Source organism: Barbatula barbatula (genome assembly GCF_947034865.1).
Source record: "Barbatula barbatula genome assembly, chromosome: 15".
Taxonomy (NCBI): Eukaryota; Metazoa; Chordata; class Actinopteri; order Cypriniformes; family Nemacheilidae; genus Barbatula; species Barbatula barbatula.
In genome coordinates this window covers 52,501-74,839 of record NC_136778.1, presented here as the reverse complement: position 1 = coordinate 74,839, position 22,339 = coordinate 52,501, and the positions used below count along the sequence as shown (strand labels likewise).

The 22,339-nt window shown below is 48.7% G+C and overlaps 1 protein-coding gene across 1 annotated transcript in view; it reads right to left on the bottom strand.

Annotated features, from left to right (window-relative positions):
• Window positions 1-1,641: 1,641 nt before the first annotated feature.
• Window positions 1,642-22,339, bottom strand: part of LOC306904542 (1-phosphatidylinositol 4,5-bisphosphate phosphodiesterase beta-4-like) — a gene marked incomplete at its 3' end in the record, with an annotated part of 34,500 nt that continues 13,802 nt past the window's right edge. The window contains exons 5-24 of the mRNA XM_079474531.1: window positions 12,068-12,148; window positions 11,757-11,816; window positions 10,612-10,755; window positions 9,532-9,611; window positions 9,397-9,450; window positions 9,241-9,322; window positions 9,053-9,153; window positions 8,736-8,793; window positions 8,279-8,387; window positions 7,647-7,857; window positions 7,017-7,110; window positions 6,605-6,684; window positions 6,448-6,532; window positions 6,208-6,298; window positions 6,041-6,130; window positions 5,274-5,377; window positions 5,115-5,201; window positions 4,880-5,030; window positions 2,274-2,358; window positions 1,642-1,849 (exon numbers count right to left, since the gene is read on the bottom strand). Coding sequence (XP_079330657.1) covers window positions 1,642-1,849; window positions 2,274-2,358; window positions 4,880-5,030; window positions 5,115-5,201; window positions 5,274-5,377; window positions 6,041-6,130; window positions 6,208-6,298; window positions 6,448-6,532; window positions 6,605-6,684; window positions 7,017-7,110; window positions 7,647-7,857; window positions 8,279-8,387; window positions 8,736-8,793; window positions 9,053-9,153; window positions 9,241-9,322; window positions 9,397-9,450; window positions 9,532-9,611; window positions 10,612-10,755; window positions 11,757-11,816; window positions 12,068-12,148 — 2,055 coding nt within the window. The remainder of the gene's footprint in view (window positions 1,850-2,273; window positions 2,359-4,879; window positions 5,031-5,114; window positions 5,202-5,273; window positions 5,378-6,040; window positions 6,131-6,207; window positions 6,299-6,447; window positions 6,533-6,604; window positions 6,685-7,016; window positions 7,111-7,646; window positions 7,858-8,278; window positions 8,388-8,735; window positions 8,794-9,052; window positions 9,154-9,240; window positions 9,323-9,396; window positions 9,451-9,531; window positions 9,612-10,611; window positions 10,756-11,756; window positions 11,817-12,067; window positions 12,149-22,339) is intronic.

Genomic DNA, 22,339 nt, shown 5'->3' with positions numbered 1-22,339 from the left:
CACGTGACGTTTATAAACGTGCAGTACATGTGAGTGGATATCAGCTCATCCGAGCGAGTTTTCCCCCCTCAATAACATCACCCCGCCCCCTCCTGAGCCCGCGGGAAAATGCAGCATCTGTTCACGAACAGTGTGTGTGTGTGTTGTGGGTCATACAGTACATTCTGGCGCGAGCGCTTTGTGAACTCAATGAAGTCGTGAGCGCGTCCAGTCAAGCACCGTTTGTTCTTTTACTGTCATGTGTGCAGCATGTGCTTTGGTTACAGAAACACAGTAAATGTTTGAGTGATGATCTGTATCAGGAGCCTGAAGAACTACTGACCTGCGACCCAAAAATCATCATCATACAGAGGGGAGTCTGGTTGTCAGGGGCGGAGTGGGGTGGGGGAGGTAGAGGGGAGTCTGGTTGTCAGGGGCGGAGTGAGGTGGGGGAGGAAGAGGGGAGTCTGGTTGTCAGGGGCGGAGTGGGGTGGGGAAGGAAGAGGGGAGTCTGGTTGTCAGGGGCGGAGTGAGGTGGGGGAGGTAGAGGGGAGTCTGGTTGTCGGGGCGGAGTGAGGTGGGGGAGGAAGAGGGGAGTCTGGTTGTCAGGGGCGGAGTGGGGTGGGGGAGGTAGAGGGGAGTCTGGTTGTCAGGGGCGGAGTGGGGTGGGGAAGGAAGAGGGGAGTCTGGTTGTCAGGGGCCGAGTGGGGTGGGGGAGGTAGAGGGGAGTCTGGTTGTCAGGGGCGGAGTGAGGTGGGGGAGGAAGAGGGGAGTCTGGTTGTCAGGGGCCGAGTGGGGTGGGGGAGGAAGAGGGGAGTCTGGTTGTCAGGGGCCGAGTGGGGTGGGGGAGGTAGAGGGGAGTCTGGTTGTCAGGGGCGGAGTGAGGTGGGGGAGGTAGAGGGGAGTCTGGTTGTCAGGGGCGGAGTGAGGTGGGGAGGTAGAGGGGAGTCTGGTTGTCAGGGGCCGAGTGGGGTGGGGTAGGTAGAGGGGAGTCTGGTTGTCAGGGGCGGAGTGAGGTGGGGGAGGAAGAGGGGAGTCTGGTTGTCAGGGGCGGAGTGAGGTGGGGGAGGTAGAGGGGAGTCTGGTTGTCGGGGCGGAGTGAGGTGGGGGAGGAAGAGGGGAGTCTGGTTGTCAGGGGCGGAGTTGAGGTCGGGGAGGAAGAGGGGAGTCTGGTTGTCAGGGGCCGAGTGGGGTGGGGGAGGTAGAGGGGAGTCTGGTTGTCAGGGGCGGAGTGAGGTGGGGGAGGAAGAGGGTAGTCTGGTTGTCAGGGGCGGAGTGAGGTGGGGGAGGAAGAGGGGAGTCTGGTTGTCAGGGGCCCGAGTGGGGTGGGGGAGGTAGAGGGGAGTCTGGTTGTCAGGGGCGGAGTGAGGTGGGGGAGGAAGAGGGGAGTCTGGTTGTCAGGGGCGGAGTGAGGTGGGGGAGGAAGAGGGTAGTCTGGTTGTCAGGGGCGGGAGTGAGGTGGGGGAGGAAGAGGGGAGTCTGGTTGTCAGGGGCCGAGTGGGGTGGGGGAGGTAGAGGGGAGTCTGGTTGTCAGGGGCGGAGTGAGGTGGGGGAGGAAGAGGGGAGTCTGGTTGTCAGGGGCCGAGTGGGGTGGGGGAGGTAGAGGGGAGTCTGGTTGTCAGGGGCGGAGTGAGGTGGGGGAGGAAGAGGGGAGTCTGGTTGTCAGGGGTGGGGGAGGTAGAGGGGAGTCTGTGGGCAGGGGGGGCGGGAGCCGTGGCTGTCAGAGCCCGGAGCTGAAGCTGTACCTGGAGTCTGGAAGTTCAGAGAAACCATCTGGCAGCCGGCATTCCAGAAGACCTGAGGCATGTAATTGCTGGAGTCCACACGGCCTCCTTTGGGGTAAATCCGGCTCATCTGTCGCTTGTTGTAGCTTCATGTATGTGGTTGAGGGATTAAACGGACAGTGCAGTGTTTATTTTTAATTCAGAACAGCAGGAGAGGAGCCGGAAAAAACAATCATACGTGAAGTTCAGCTGTATATTCACAATATCACAATATTAAAGTAATGCAAAATTGATTCTTTTGCTCATGTAGAGCTCAGTGTTTATTAGGGTTTCTGTTTCAGGTTCAGAAATAGGTTTCTAACCCAAATGCGCTTATACCGCCATCTACTGGTCAAACTTGACTAAATACATTTAAAGAAATCCAACAGCTGCAGATGATTTCTGTCATTTTGGTTTGAGTTATTGTAAAACGACAGACTCATGTGCTCAGTATAAACTCACATGAACATCGAAAAACTTCACAGGAATGTTAACATGTCACTTCAAATCACAAGACGTGTGAAAGGATACTTCACAAACTCGATGGCGTTTGTCTTCAGATAGCCCAAACCAACAGACTCATTGAACGAGGACATGTTGTGATGAATGTTTCTCTCTAAACACAAAACAAACATTTGACATTCTGCTGTTCTCATACACACACACTATAAAATCTGCACCATCAGTCAAATGTTTGGATACACTTACTCATTTTTTATTAAGATTTTTCCACCTTTTAGAATAATAGTCAAAATAAAATTGTGGTTTTCTAATGAAAGAAATTGATATGTTGTGTGTTTATGAAATAATTGTAGTAGATTTTAAGGTCATGAGAGTCATTTCCCTCAAGTGTTTCCAAACTTTAGACTAGTTCTGTATATATATATATATTTATTTAATTTCTCTCTGAATGAATAAATGAACATGAAACTACTGTCTGTTTGATCAAGGAGACGGACGGAAGCTTTCAGTTGGTTTTAGGTGAAACATGAATGCAGTGAAGGACATTTACAGTGTACAATGAATGATGTAACACGGACATGATCTACACCAGCGGTTCTCAAGCTGTTCACATCAAGTTCCATCCTTTATAAAATGAGTTGTTCCAAGTAGCACCTAATGACCGCCATATAAAATCACATGGGTAAACATCATGGACCGCGGAACGCATCTGAACAAGGGGGGGCCATAATTTCAAGTCACGCGGAGGGGGTGGGGCGCAAATGCATTGAAACAGACAATATTACTGATATATTAAAAAACGTTGCGGAGCACTTTATTTTATTCCGACACCACACAGTCACATCTACAGTACACACATGATGAATACGCACACATGTTTCCTCAGATTAACCCCTTTGATCCCACTTACATTCACACACAACAGGCCTATTTACACATAAACGCACAGATGAAACTATAGCAAACACATAAAGTACATCCAGTCCACAACCACAACTCATCTTGCTGCCTTGAATCTAAATCAACATCATAGTCATTATCATCACAAGTCAAGACATTATTATCAGATTGATGTGCAGAGCCGCACAGACACACACTCACACACACTCACACCCACAAAACAAGTAAAGTTTTCCGCTCGTGTCACAAAATGTCAGCCAGTTAAAATCTTTGAACCACTGATATTGAACTGATCTTGCTTGTTGTGAAGACCCAGTCCCCTGTACCTTTTTGGTCTTCATAAGAACAGCAGGGTTTTGTAAGATCCCCCGCAGCACTCACTTGTACAGTGGCTGTCGGTAGCTTGGCTTGAAGCCGGAGGAGAGCAGCTAGCGGGCTCGTCTGAGTCTGTGGTGGAGATGGACGCTCCGGGTCTGTTGTTGAGGCGACAGTGGAAGCTGGAGTAGTTTGCTCATTTTGTTTTGCCAGTTTATTTGTTAAAAATCTGACATTGACTTCTGTCCCTTAATTGTCGCAGCCTGGTAATGCCGCCAGCGGTTAAACAGGTGCCCGCTGTTAGCTCGCGACGATGCTCTCACATGACAGACCTAGTAACTACGTCAACCTAACGTCGTAGTTGATAAACAATGCACACTAATTTCAAATCAAAATGCAGTAGTCAGTGTGAGTTTTTTTTATCGCAGCAGTTGGTGAGAGTGAGTGAAGCTGTGTGGTGACTAGTATTGTTTGGCTCGTAAAAACACGGATACAACTTAGGCTTTTATTCATATCAGATAGTTTGTCAGAGTACAAAAGTTGCCCGGGCCGTGGCCCCCCTGGCCCCCCCAGTTCCGCGGTCTATGAAACATTCAAAGGAATACTAGAGCTGTGAGCCTTTGTCTTTACACCTCTTGCTCCAATTGTAATGTATTATTAATAATGCAAACCCTAATTTATTTACCAGCTGCTAAACAACAGTTATTCAGCAGTAATAGTGAACACAAAACACTTTTCTGTAATGCACAGTTAACAGGGATCTGTAAATGACTTAAGGGGGATTTATTCACTTTGTGGGGCCTTCAAGACTACAAACTTATATTAAAGACTAACAATAGGGAAAGAATATTAAACAGCGAAGATAAATGTATGTAGACATTGAGAAGAGCTGTATATAGAACAAACAAGAGACTCACACTTTACTGCAGCGACTTTTGTCGAAACTAAATCGCAAGGCACGCTTCATTGATTTTTACCTCGAGTAGATGCAGACGCACGTTAAATTAGCACTTTACAGCAATAACAACAGCTTTAAACAGAGCAGAAATACATAAGAAACTTAAATTACATGCAGCTCATCGGATCAGAGAGAGAGAGAGAGACTCACAAACGCCTGTCTGCTCCCGCTCTGTGTTTGAGCTGTCCGTCACAAACCTGAGTTACAGCCGCTCATGAGAAACTATTTTAAGCGGAGTTATATTCTGTATTTATCAGTTATGTATTAAACTTTAGAAATTGTATTTAAAACAGGAAATGTAAATGACTATATGGAGTTTTCTGTCGTGTCATGTACCACAGTTTGAAAACCACTGATCTAAAACACATCACTAGTTTAACTGCAGATTGTTTGAGGTCGTTGAGAAACTAACCAACTTATGAAATGATGTCAAATGTGCAGTCGTAGGTGTGTGATGATAAGATGCAGCTCATCCAATCAGAACGTAATGTTTATAACTGACCTTCTGCAACCTTAAATCCTTGAAACTTCACCGGCTGGGCGTAGTTGACCATGGCAGACAGAAACGGGTGGATGTTGGTAGTAGCTCCTTCATACTTATATGAGGCGATCAGTTGCTGTTCTGCATCTGCGTCTTCTGCCGATTCTGCCCCCTGATGACAAAACACAAGGCTGAATGATCTGAATGCTGAAAACCATTTCCAAGTCAACATCAGACATCAGAATGATCATCAGACCTTCTTTTTGTTATCAAGATCAGACGCTTCAGAAACATCCGTCACATCAGTAACCTCTGACATTTCTGTCACATCATCTTCAAGAATCTAGAAGAACAACATGAAGTCAAGAGCAGAACCTAAAGTGCATCCGACATCCAATAGCTGCCTGCGTCTCACCTTCTTCTTGAGACTGTCCTGAGTGTTCTGCTCACTGCCATCTTCTGACATCGACAGATTGTTACTGGTCTTCAGCTCAGAGTTTAACTCTTTAACATCCACTGCTGCAGACAGACAGACAGAATTTCATCTCTTGTGATCTATTTGTAAATGATCTCATCCCTTTACTGTCACAGATGTATATGATGCTGTCATACATGTGACGTACACGTGCAAGCTTTCAACTCCACAATAATATATATTCATTTGGCAGACGCTTTTATCCAAAGCGACTTAAAAGTAGTTTTTTACAGTGTCACATTACTGCAGAGCAATCAGGGGTAAGGTGTCTTGCTCAAGGGCACTTCAGTCATGACCTGCTGACACTGAGATTAGAACCAGCAACCTTCTGATCACAAGCCCAACTCTATAACCACTAGACCACTGCTGACCCCAATAATTAGGATACAATGAAATAATCTATGCTGATGCTAATAGTCATGTTGGCTGAAGTCCCGGCTTGCTTCTGTGTGACAATGAAAGCTCATTGGTTTAGGGAACAACAGATCGATGCTTTTGATTGTGATTGGTTATTTATGCAGAAAGAGGCAGACTGGATTTTTTGGAAGTGGATTTGACGAAATCGAATGACATTGCGCAACCTGTAGATCAATTGGGTCCTTGTCAAACGTCAAACAGGTCTTGTTACATCCGCGTGTTAACCCATAATGAAATAATTGTGATGTCTATTGATTTCTGAGGTCATCAGTTAATCCAGCTCGTTGTACCGCTCTCCAGGTCTTCATCGTTGTCATCTTCTCCGGCCTGTATGCTCATCTCCCCAGCTTCCATGTGCTTCTTAAAGGACTCCAGCTGCCCTGTAAACACATCATTAACTACATTCACATTCCAAATTCAACAACAGGACAAAACAAACAGACAGTGATCCACCCACTTTGCTCTACTTCAGGTTTTAAGCGCTTGTTTTTGATGAGGATTTTGAGCTTGAGGTCGTTCGGGGATGGTAACGGCTGTCCAGCATCTAACTGAAAACAAACCACATTCATTTAAAAACAGAACCGCTGCGCCCATAAAGCCGACAGACAGAATCAGAATAGTGTTCTCTCAGTGGACCGCATGGGCACTCTGGCTCTCGGGTGGGTTTGTGTGCGAGGGAATAGAAGAGATCACGTACCGGAAAACCCTCCAGCGGCTGCTTGAGTAACAGATCACCAAACATCTCCTCGCAATACTTTGACATCTTATACTGCTGTGTTTTACTGCAACACACAAATACACATCAAGAACACATCAACACCTCTCGTCAATCTACTTGCTTTTCATTGTTTTACCTGCAGTGGTTCTCAAAGGAGAGAATGACGGGATATTCAGATGCCACAAACGCTGTCTCTTTAATGGCTTGAATTACATCCTGTTAAAAAAAACAAGAGATGAAATAACATCACTGATTGGTGGACACATTGTAAACATGATATTTATGATGACATCAAAATTACGAAGTCGTCTATATAATCACATAACCAACACTAAAACCCTAAAAAACCCTTGTTATTGTTCTTGACGGACATGAATGAGAGATGAATGATGAGAAGTCCTGTGACTGAAATCAATGAAACTTCTGTCGTAATACACACATTTCAGACTCAACTCTTGACGTGAGGTTTATCACCTTTTGCAACTGAAAAATGTTTTATATTAAAATGTCTCAAAAAAATGAGCACAGTATTAAACCTAAAGTCCCACCTTAAACAGAATATCAGTGCACATGGCCTTTCCGTGAGTTATGATTGGCTCCTGATCTTCACCTTTACCATCCCAGCAGTCCAACTCAATGCACCTAAAACACACACAGACACACACAAAAACAGGCACGCACACAGATACGTGCACACACACACATATATATATATGCACACACAGATACGCGCACACACACACACACACACACACACACACACACACACACACACACACACACACAGATACGCACACACAGATACACACACACACACACACACACACACATACACACAGACACACACAAAAACAGGCACGCACACAGATACGTGCACACACACACATATATATATGCACACACAGATACGCGCACACACACACACACACACACACACATATATATATGCACACACAGATACGCACACACACACAGATACGCACACACAGATACACACACACACACACACAGATACACGCACAGACACATACACACACACAAATACACGCACACACAGACAAGCACACACAGACACGCACACATACACACAGGCACGCATAACCACACATGAGTGTTTATGTTTGAATCCTAACCACACATGAGTGTTTTTTTTGAGTCAGATAAACACACACACACACCTGCAGCCAGACAGCAACACCTGTCGGTACATCTCAACAGAAGATTTGCCGCCGAACTGTCGTCCGGTCAGATAAGTGTTGTGTGAAGAGCTGATGAGATAATGAGCCACAGGATGATCCATCTCCTGACACATATCCAACCGGTCCAGAAACACCGGGGCGTTCTCATCTGACATCAGGTACCGACAGAAGCCGTCGCTAGACATGCGACCTGAAATCAAACGAAAGAATCTGGACCAATTAAACTCACTGACAGCATATGGCGTGTGTGTGAAGAGTTTCTCGTGGGCTGTTTGTTGTTTCTTACATTATTAAACTCCTTTGTTTCACAGTATTTAAGAATATTTTAAAATGGTGTGAAATCCTTTTATCAAAGCGTTCTGGGTCAGAAAATTAAAGATCAAATTTGGACGTGATGTGACGTTTCTTGGGAACATCCACAGAGCAGAAACATTCAGTGACACTCCATCTGTACTCAAAGTGTGAATGTGATTTGGATTCGTATTGTTTTAAATCACCAGTGTCTTAAATCTGGAGTAAATCACACTTTAGTGTTCGCTTGACACTGCGGTTGAGTGTAAATACAGTGAGGGAACACTAGAGGACAGCAGTGGATCGTTCAGTATTCTAACCTTTCTTCTTTAAGTCTCCGTCTCTCTCGTACTTCTCAATGATCTGCATCACTCGCTTTGGGTCGTAGAAGGGAAAGAGGATCTCATTGAGTCGAGGGTCTCGCTGGTTCTACAGAGAAAATCAAACATCATTCCTCAGATCATAGCGGCCGAATATGAGATCAGAAAGCACACAGTGAGCGACAGAGACGTTTCATGAAGAAACAAGAAGAATCTATCGGTCAGTGACTGTGGCTGATGAGCTTCACTCTGCATTACAGCAGACAAACAAACACAATGCATGGTATCAATAGACCAGTAACAGAAGGTGTGCATCAACAACAAGCAGTGAGACAGAGAAACAGCCAGACAGCTGGCACTGTAGTCATGGTTACGTCATGGAGGACAGTGATTGGCTTATAACAGGATGAAAGGAGCATGCACACGAGGGAAGAGTTAATGATGATAAAAAGCTTACTTCATTTAGAAAGCTGACTAACTGCTCTACGGTTAAATAATCACTTTTGTTCCCGTTGCTGCAAAGAGATTAATCAGAAATCAAAGACAGAGAGAGAATTAGACATCGCAAAGCATTTCTGAATCACAAACTGTTAGTTTATAACATTACAGGTGAAGCCGTTAGATTCTTTACGCTACAGTACAGTATGTAGTTAGTAGTGTGACGCAGTCCGGCGCTTCACAAACTGATGCGTATCTACAGAGATCACTTTATAAACTCCTGAGAAAAACACACAGCTCTGCGTTTATTCAGTTCTGGCGGTTCAGAGGACGTACATCTTCTGGAAAAGCTCCCATATGTCGTTGCGAGGGCTAATCTTCTGAGTGAGGGCGTAGAAGACATCAAACGTGAAGACCGAATGTTCAATTTCATCGTTCTGAAAAGCAAAAAAACTTTCAGCAGGTCAAAGGACGAAGAAACTAACAACACAAACAATAAAAGAACGAGGAGCAAAATACGACACCTTTCCACTGGGCAGGCCGAGCTCCTTCAGAGCCTGAAATATTCCTTTCTCCGTTTTACCTGAGCCGAACGTCCTTGTGATTCTGCAACAGGAAACAGAATTGATTTCAGACTAAAGAGAGCTGATGCAGAGTGACTACAGGACATCGTCACTTACCCTCGCACCGGGATCTGTCCGTTCACGTTTGTAAGGAACGACAGTTTCATCCAACTAAACGTGAAGAAAGACAAGAGACTTTGTGAGCATCTTGTGCATTGACGCAAAGGTGAGGTGTGTGTCAGATTGACTCACTGTTTCTTCAGACAGGTCATCGGACAAACATTATTGGCCTTGAAGTTGTGAATCACCGATTTCAAGCCTTCCATCCATTTCTGCAAACAAGAGAAACAAACACGACATGACCCCCCTGATGACCTGAGAGTCCTCTCGACAACGGTTACTGTCAAACAGGACCTGCGTCCTCATACCCGTTACCATCTCACCGCTTCCTTTAGGATACACCTGATGAAATACAAACTCGCCAGGTGAATCATAGAAGAAGCATGCAACAACACAACATCTGAAAACACAACAACACAACATCTGAACACACAACACACAACATCTGAACACACAACACACAACATCTGAAAACAACACACAGATCATGGGCCATCACCGAGAACCACACACCCAAGATAAGAAGAGAGAAACAAAGGTCAAATATTAAACAGACTATAATTTCCTACATGCAGTGATAATTAAATAAAACTATAAAATTCTAGCAGCCCCCCGGCCAGGCAAACAGTGCTAACAGTATGCAAACGGTGGCGAGGAACCCAAAACTCCATTGGAGGAGAAAAAACCTCATAGAGGTAAACCAGGCCTAACCAGTGGATTCCAGTTCCCCTCTGGCAAAAGCTGCAGCCTCTGCACAAGCTCAACAGTGCTCGCACAACAAGGCAACATTTGATTTAAGATTATAATTAATAATCTAACAGCAGCTGAAATTTCTTAGTGAAGACGTGTCAAGTCGTCACTTCCTTCTTTATCCAGCTCTATCATCTCAGCTTTTGGCAGGTCTGGACATGAACTGCGTCTTGTAACCTTGAAAAATTCATTCAGTGGTGAGTGACTGATGTAGGGTTGTTTTCAGAAGAGAACAACAAGAGTGAAGATGAGAAACAAGAAATGATCTGATCATCCAAACACCAATGAGGTGTGTGATCACATGTTTGTCTGGTGATAGTGTGTGTGTGTGTTCTCAGAGGTTCATCTTTATTGAATCACACTATTTGAATGAGTTGAACACACACACAGGGGCTCCGTGAGCTTCATCTAAAACCCTGCGGCGTTGATTGGTAAAACAGAGGTTGCCACGGTGACGGTTACCTTGGCAGTATCTGGGCTGTCCGTCAGCATGTACATGAAGCTGAGGTTGACCAGGTCTGGTCCGCTGCAGACGCAGATGATGCGACCATCAAGATCGGCCTCGCTCTTCCCCGCCGCTTCAAGATATGCCAGAATCTTTAAGTCCTGCAGAAAGCAAACACTGTAAATAAAACAGCACACCTCCCCGGCCCCTAAAAAACACCCGGAACATAACTTCACTTGATATATATTAATATTGACGGATGATATGCATGTTGTGATGATTGCAATGTATTTCCCATTTCATCCAGAACTGCAGTTATATCAGTCGTGAGCGTGTGTGTGTTTCATATAAAGCTGAATAATGTGTCACTGCTGACGATCACTCCTGAACAACTAGAGTATCCACACTTAACAGATGATGTGAAACACCTTCAACATCCTCATGAGACATACTCGGAGCACCATAAAATGATTTCAGGAATCCAACCCTAATGAAATGTGATGTGAAAAAGAAACGTGTCATCGACTTTTATTTCTGCGCTGGATTATTTCTAGTGTACTGGGATGATGTTTGAACACATGGCATCTTTACTTCATGTAAGGACGACAGCTTGTGTTTGTGTGAGCGATAAGAACGGCAGACGGTTGAAAGTATAAACATGAAACCTCCCGCTTGACAAACAGAACCACAACCGTCTTAAGATCCTGAAAGACGCTGCTATAACATGACAAACAGAACAGCAGGGTGGGGTGACGGGGAGTCAATATTTGACACAGAGACTGAATATGAGTTGGGTTAAATAATGTCCACAGGATCTCACACACACACACACACATGTCCCATCATCAGTCAGTAATGTGTCAGATACACATCAGCTCATTAACATGATGACGTTCATACATACAGACACTGTGACACACATGATGGTCTTCAGGTCAAATATGTTTCTCTATGTCACATGATCACTAGAAAGACGACTAGAGATTTACATTTACTCATTTATCAGATGCGTTTATCCAATGCGACAAACAAATGAGAAGAAGAAGAGAAGCATTAAAATGAGCATCTGAACATCTCTGTACACGTAAGCAGGTTTTGTTTTGGAGCAGATTAACATACCTCACAATCATAACCCTACAGTGAGAAATGAAATGTTTCCAACCTTCAGCACGACTCCCGGACGAATGCTGTTGATCAGAGAACATTCCAGAACTTGACCTTCCTATAGGACAGAGACAAGAACACACAAAACTGATGAAGCTGAATCTGCTCAAAACAAAACCTGAAACAAGGATTTGATCTTCTATCATTAGCATTTGTATAAAATGTCTGTTAATTGATGGGGGAGATATCATGAAGTGTGACTTGAAATATAATATATTTTTTACATTAATGTGTTTTATTAAAAAAAATTGTGTTTAGTGCTCTTTCATCATGACACAACATCTCAGTTAATTAAGAAAATCTCAGCACCTTCCCGTCACTCTTCCACGTGAGAAAGAAGCCAAACTCATCCACTTTGAAACTGCAGCTCGGCTCAAACATGAAGGGGTCCTGTCAAATACAACACAACACAACATGAGTGAGAGACTGAGATTCTGAAGGTTGCCGGTTCTAATCTCAGTGCCAGCAGGTCATGACTGAAGTGCCCTTGAGCAAGACACCTTACCCCTGATTGCTCTGCAGTAATGTGACACTGTAAAAAACTACTTGTAAGTCGCTTTGGATAAAAGCGTCTGCCAAATGAATAAATGTAAATGTAAATGATCTCTAGACTGTTGGAGAACGCATACCGAACACACACACTGCAAGCACACCGAACACACACACACACACACCATAGACACTGACACATCGAAAAGACACACACACTGCAAACGCACACACCGAACACACGCACACATTGAACATACACAGAACACACACACACTGAACGCACCCCAAATACACCGAACGGACACACACACACACTGCACCCACACAAAACACACTGCAGGCACACCAAACACACACACTACGCTCATCGAACACACTGCATGCAAACAGAACACACTGCATGCAAACAGAACACACTGCATGCAAACAGAACACACTGCATGCAAACAGAACACACTGCAGGCACACGGAATACACTGCAGGCAAACTAACCCTAACCCTAACCCTGCATGCAAACAAAACACACTGCATGCAAACAGAACACACTGCAGGCAAACAGAACACACTGCAGGCACACAAAATACACTGCAGGCAAACTAACCCTTACCCTAACCCTGCATGCAAACAGAACACACTGCATGCACACTGAACACACACGCACGCACGCACGCACACCAAACACACACACACACACTGTGAACCCACACATCAAACGCACACACTGCACCCACCCACACGCATAACAAAGACACTACATTTACATTTAGTCATTTAGCAGACGCTTTTATCCAAAGCGACTTACAGATGAGGAAACACTGGAAGCAAATCGAAAAGACACACTGAACACACACCAAACACACTGCTCGCACACAGAACACACGCACACACACGAAACACACTTAATGCACACCGAACAGACACACACAGACATTGCAGGCACACCGAACACACTGTACGCACACCGAACAGACGCACACACACACACACACACACACACACACACAAACAAACACACACACACACACAGAACGTACAACTAACACACACAATAAACTCACACACACCAAAGACACAAACTGAACCAGCAAACACTCTGAACGCAGACCGAACACTCGCAAACACACACTGAATGTACACCGAACACACACAATGAATACACACACCAAACAAACACAATGAACCCACAAGCCCACTGAACTCACACATGGGACACACACCAAACACACTGAACGCACACCGAACAGACGCACACACACTGCAGACACGCAGAACACACTGCACGCACACCGAACAGACGCACACACACACTGCACGCACAGCAAACACACTGCAGGCACACAGAACATACTGCACACACAGCAGACACACCGAACAGACGCACACACACACTGCACGCATAGCAAACACACTGCAGGCACACCGAACAGACGCACACACACTGCACACACAGCAGGCACACAGAACACACTGCAGGCACACCGAACAGACGCACACACACACACACTGCACGCACAGCAAACACACTGCAGGCACACAGAACATACTGCACACACAGCAGACACACTGCAGGCACACAGAACACACTGCAGGCACACCGAACAGACGCACACACACACTGGACGCACAGCAAACACACTGCAGGCACACCGAACAGACGCACACACACACTGGACGCACAGCAAACACACTGCAGGCACACCGAACAGGCACACACACACTGCACGCATAGCAAACACACTGCAGGCACACCGAACAGACGCACACACACTGCAGACACGCAGAACACACTGCACGCACACCTAACAGACGCACACACTGCACGCACAGCAAACACACTGCAGGCACACAGAACATACTGCACACACAGCAGACACACTACAGGCACACAGAACACACTGCAGGCACACCGAACAGACGCACACACACACTGGACGCACAGCAAACACACTGCAGGCACACCGAACAGACGCACACACACACTGCACGCATAGCAAACACACTGCAGGCACACCGAACAGACGCACACACACTGCACACACAGCAGGCACACAGAACACACTGCAGGCACACCGAACAGACGCACACACACACACACTGCACGCACAGCAAACACACTGCAGGCACACAGAACATACTGCACACACAGCAGACACACTGCAGGCACACAGAACACACTGCAGGCACACCGAACAGACGCACACACACACTGGACGCACAGCAAACACACTGCAGGCACACCGAACAGACGCACACACACACTGGACGCACAGCAAACACACTGCAGGCACACCGAACAGACACACACACACTGCACGCATAGCAAACACACTGCAGGCACACCGAACAGACGCACACACACTGCAGACACGCAGAACACACTGCACGCACACCTAACAGACGCACACACTGCACGCACAGCAAACACACTGCAGGCACACAGAACATACTGCACACACAACAGACACACTACAGGCACACAGAACACACTGCAGGCACACCGAACAGACGCACACACACACTGGACGCACAGCAAACACACTGCAGGCACACCGAACAGACGCACACACACACTGCACGCATAGCAAACACACTGCAGGCACACCGAACAGACGCACACACACACACTGCACGCACAGCAAACACAATGCAGGCACACCGAACAGACACACACACTGCACGCACAGCAAACACACTGCAGGCACACCGAGCAGACGCACACACACACTGCACGCACAGCAAACACACTGCAGGCACACCGAGCAGACGCACACACAGCAGACACACTGCAGGCACACCGAACAGACACACACACACACAGACTGCACGCACAGCAAACACACTGCAGGCACACCGAACAGACACACACACACTGCACGCACAGCAAACACACTGCAGGCACACCGAACAGACACACACACACTGCACGCACAGCAAACACACTGCAGGCACACCGAACAGACACACACACACTGCACGCACAGCAAACACACTGCAGGCACACCGAACAGACACACACACAGACTGCACGCACAGCAAACACACTGCAGGCACACCGAACAGACACACACACACACTGCACGCACAGCAAACACACTGCAGGCACACCGAACAGACACACACACAGACTGCACGCACAGCAAACACACTGCAGGCACACCGAACAGACACACACACACACTGCACGCACAGCAAACACACTGCAGGCACACCGAACAGACACACACACACTGCACGCACAGCAAACACACTGCAGGCACACCGAACAGACACACACACAGACTGCACGCACAGCAAACACACTGCAGGCACACCGAACAGACACACACACACAATGCACGCACAGCAAACACACTGCAGGAACACCGAACAGACGCACACACACAATGCACGCACAGCAAACACACAGCAGGCACACCGAACAGACGCACACACACAATGCACGCACAGCAAACACACTGCAGGAACACCGAACAGACGCACACACACAATGCACGCACAGCAAACACACTGCAGGCACACCGAACAGACACACACACACACACACAGACTGCACGCACAGCAAACACACTGCAGGCACACCGAACAGACACACACACACACACACTGCACGCACAGCAAACACACTGCAGGCACACCGAACAGACACACACACACACTGCACGCACAGCAAACACACTGCAGGCACACCGAACAGACAGACACACAGACTGCACGCACAGCAAACACACTGCAGGCACACCGAACAGACACACACACAGACTGCACGCACAGCAAACACACTGCAGGCACACCGAGCAGACACACACATACACACAGACTGCACGCACAGCAAACACACTGCAGGCACACCGAACAGACACACACACACTGCACGCACAGCAAACACACTGCAGGCACACCGAACAGACACACACACAGACTGCACGCACAGCAAACACACTGCAGGCACACCGAACAGATGCACACACACACTGCACGCATAGCAAACACACTGCAGGCACACCGAACAGACGCACACACACTGCACGCACAGCAAACACACTGCAGGCACACCGAACAGACACACACACAGACTGCACGCACAGCAAACACACTGCAGGCACACCGACCAGACACACACACACACACAGACTGCACGCACAGCAAACACACTGCAGGCACACCGAACAGACGCACACAAACACACACTGCACGCACAGCAAACACACTGCAGGCACACCGAACAGACACACACACACACTGCACGCACAGCAAACACACTGCAGGCACACCGAACAGACACACACACACACTGATCGCACAGCAAACACACTGCAGGCACACCGAGCAGACGCACTCACAGCAGACACACTGCAGGCACACGGAATACACTGCAGGCAAACTAACCCTAACCCTAACCCTGCATGCAAACAAAACACACTGCATGCAAACAGAACACACTGCAGGCAAACAGAACACACTGCAGGCACACAAAATACACTGCAGGCAAACTAACCCTTACCCTAACCCTGCATGCAAACAGAACACACTGCATGCACACTGAACACACACGCACGCACGCACGCACGCACACCAAACACACACACACACACTGTGAACCCACACATCAAACGCACACACTGCACCCACCCACACGCATAACAAAGACACTACATTTACATTTAGTCATTTAGCAGACGCTTTTATCCAAAGCGACTTACAGATGAGGAAACACTGGAAGCAAATCGAAAAGACACACTGAACACACACCAAACACACTGCTCGCACACAGAACACACGCACACACACGAAACACACTTAATGCACACCGAACAGACACACACAGACATTGCAGGCACACCGAACACACTGTACGCACACCGAACAGACGCACACACACACACACACACACACAAACAAACACACACACACAGAACGTACAACTAACACACACAATAAACTCACACACACCAAAGACACAAACTGAACCAGCAAACACTCTGAACGCAGACCGAACACTCGCAAACACACACTGAATGTACACCGAACACACAAAATGAATACACACACCAAACAAACACAATGAACCCACAAGCCCACTGAACTCACACATGGGACACACACCAAACACACTGAACGCACACCGAACAGACGCACACACACTGCAGACACGCAGAACACACTGCACGCACACCGAACAGACGCACACACACACTGCACGCACAGCAAACACACTGCAGGCACACAGAACATACTGCACACACAGCAGACACACCGAACAGACGCACACACACACTGCACGCATAGCAAACACACTGCAGGCACACCGAACAGACGCACACACACTGCACACACAGCAGGCACACAGAACACACTGCAGGCACACCGAACAGACGCACACACACACACACTGCACGCACAGCAAACACACTGCAGGCACACAGAACATACTGCACACACAGCAGACACACTGCAGGCACACAGAACACACTGCAGGCACACCGAACAGACGCACACACACACTGGACGCACAGCAAACACACTGCAGGCACACCGAACAGACGCACACACACACTGGACGCACAGCAAACACACTGCAGGCACACCGAACAGACACACACACACTGCACGCATAGCAAACACACTGCAGGCACACCGAACAGACGCACACACACTGCAGACACGCAGAACACACTGCACGCACACCTAACAGACGCACACACTGCACGCACAGCAAACACACTGCAGGCACACAGAACATACTGCACACACAGCAGACACACTACAGGCACACAGAACACACTGCAGGCACACCGAACAGACGCACACACACACTGGACGCACAGCAAACACACTGCAGGCACACCGAACAGACGCACACACACACTGCACGCATAGCAAACACACTGCAGGCACACCGAACAGACGCACACACACACACTGCACGCACAGCAAACACAATGCAGGCACACCGAACAGATGCACACACACACTGCACGCACAGCAAACACACTGCAGGCACACCGAGCAGACGCACACACAGCAGACACACTGCAGGCACACCGAACAGACACACACACACACAGACTGCACGCACAGCAAACACACTGCAGGCACACCGAACAGACACACACACACTGCACGCACAGCAAACACACTGCAGGCACACCGAACAGACACACACACACTGCACGCACAGCAAACACACTACAGGCACACCGAACAGACACACACACACTGCACGCACAGCAAACACACTGCAGGCACACCGAACAGACACACACACAGACTGCACGCACAGCAAACACACTGCAGGCACACCGAACAGACACACACACACACTGCACGCACAGCAAACACACTGCAGGCACACCGAACAGACACACACACAGACTGCACGCACAGCAAACACACTGCAGGCACACCGAACAGACACACACACAGACTGCACGCACAGCAAACACACTGCAGGCACACCGAACAGACACACACACTGCACGCACAGCAAACACACTGCAGGCACACCGAACAGACGCACACACACAATGCACGCACAGCAAACACACTGCAGGCACACCGAACAGACGCACACACACAATGCACGCACAGCAAACACACTGCAGGAACACCGAACAGACGCACACACACAATGCACGCACAGCAAACACACTGCAGGCACACCGAACAGACACACACACACACACAGACTGCACGCACAGCAAACACACTGCAGGCACACCGAACAGACACACACACACACACACTGCACGCACAGCAAACACACTGCAGGCACACCGAACAGACACACACACACACACTGCACGCACAGCAAACACACTGCAGGCACACCGAACAGACACACACACAGACTGCACGCACAGCAAACACACTGCAGGCACACCGAACAGACACACACACACTGCACGCACAGCAAACACACTGCAGGCACACCGAACAGACACACACACAGACTGCACGCACAGCAAACACACTGCAGGCACACCGAACAGACGCACACACACACTGCACGCATAGCAAACACACTGCAGGCCCACCGAACAGACGCACACACACTGCACGCACAGCAAACACACTGCAGGCACACCGAACAGACACACACACAGACTGCACGCAAAGCAAACACACTGCAGGCACACCGAGCAGACACACACACACACACAGACTGCACGCACAGCAAACACACTGCAGGCACACCGAACAGACGCACACAAACACACACACTGCACGCACAGCAAACACACTGCAGGCACACCGAACAGACACACACACACACTGCACGCACAGCAAACACACTGCAGGCACACCGAACAGACACACACACACACTGATCGCACAGCAAACACACTGCAGGCACACCGAGCAGACGCACTCACAGCAGACACACTGCAGGCACACGGAATACACTGCAGGCAAACTAACCCTAACCCTAACCCTGCATGCAAACAAAACACACTGCATGCAAACAGAACACACTGCAGGCAAACAGAACACACTGCAGGCACACAAAATACACTGCAGGCAAACTAACCCTTACCCTAACCCTGCATGCAAACAGAACACACTGCATGCACACTGAACACACACGCACGCACGCACGCACACCAAACACACACACACACACTGTGAACCCACACATCAAACGCACACACTGCACCCACCCACACGCATAACAAAGACACTACATTTACATTTAGTCATTTAGCAGACGCTTTTATCCAAAGCGACTTACAGATGAGGAAACACTGGAAGCAAATCGAAAAGACACACTGAACACACACCAAACACACTGCTCGCACACAGAACACACGCACACACACGAAACACACTTAATGCACACCGAACAGACACACACAGACATTGCAGGCACACCGAACACACTGTACGCACACCGAACAGACGCACACACACACACACACACACACACAAACAAACACACACACACAGAACGTACAACTAACACACACAATAAACTCACACACACCAAAGACACAAACTGAACCAGCAAACACTCTGAACGCAGACCGAACACTCGCAAACACACACTGAATGTACACCGAACACACACAATGAATTGACACACCAAACAAACACAATGAACCCACAAGCCCACTGAACTCACACATGGGACACACACCAAACACACTGAACGCACACCGAACAGACGCACACACACTGCAGACACGCAGAACACACTGCACGCACACCGAACAGACGCACACACACACTGCACGCACAGCAAACACACTGCAGGCACACAGAACATACTGCACACACAGCAGACACACCGAACAGACGCACACACACACTGCACGCATAGCAAACACACTGCAGGCACACCGAACAGACGCACACACACTGCACACACAGCAGGCACACAGAACACACTGCAGGCACACCGAACAGACGCACACACACACACACTGCACGCACAGCAAACACACTGCAGGCACACAGAACATACTGCACACACAGCAGACACACTGCAGGCACACAGAACACACTGCAGGCACACCGAACAGACGCACACACACACTGGACGCACAGCAAACACACTGCAGGCACACCGAACAGACACACACACAGACTGCACGCACAGCAAACACACTGCAGGCACACCGAACAGGCACACACACACTGCACGCATAGCAAACACACTGCAGGCACACCGAACAGACGCACACACACTGCAGACACGCAGAACACACTGCACGCACACCTAACAGACGCACACACTGCACGCACAGCAAACACACTGCAGGCACACAGAACATACTGCACACACAGCAGACACACTACAGGCACACAGAACACACTGCAGGCACACCGAACAGACGCACACACACACTGGACGCACAGCAAACACACTGCAGGCACACCGAACAGACACACACACACTGCACGCATAGCAAACACACTGCAGGCACACCGAACAGACGCACACACACTGCAGACACGCAGAACACACTGCACGCACACCTAACAGACGCACACACTGCACGCACAGCAAACACACTGCAGGCACACAGAACATACTGCACACACAGCAGACACACTACAGGCACACAGAACACACTGCAGGCACACCGAACAGACGCACACACACACTGGACGCACAGCAAACACACTGCAGGCACACCGAACAGACGCACACACACACTGCACGCATAGCAAACACACTGCAGGCACACCGAACAGACGCACACACACACACTGCACGCACAGCAAACACAATGCAGGCACACCGAACAGATGCACACACACACTGCACGCACAGCAAACACACTGCAGGCACACCGAGCAGACGCACACACAGCAGACACACTGCAGGCACACCGAACAGACACACACACACACAGACTGCACGCACAGCAAACACACTGCAGGCACACCGAACAGACACACACACACTGCACGCACAGCAAACACACTGCAGGCACACCGAACAGACACACACACACTGCACGCACAGCAAACACACTGCAGGCACACCGAACAGACACACACACACTGCACGCACAGCAAACACACTGCAGGCACACCGAACAGACACACACACAGACTGCACGCACAGCAAACACACTGCAGGCACACCGAACAGACACACACACACTGCACGCACAGCAAACACACTGCAGGCACACCGAACAGACACACACACACTGCACGCACAGCAAACACACTGCAGGCACACCGAACAGACACACACACAGACTGCACGCACAGCAAACACACTGCAGGCACACCGAACAGACACACACACAGACTGCACGCACAGCAAACACACTGCAGGCACACCGAACAGACACACACACAGACTGCACGCACAGCAAACACACTGCAGGCACACCGAACAGACACACACACTGCACGCACAGCAAACACACTGCAGGCACACCGAACAGACGCACACACACAATGCACGCACAGCAAACACACTGCAGGCACACCGAACAGACGCACACACACAATGCACGCACAGCAAACACACTGCAGGAACACCGAACAGACGCACACACACAATGCACGCACAGCAAACACACTGCAGGCACACCGAACAGACACACACACACACACAGACTGCACGCACAG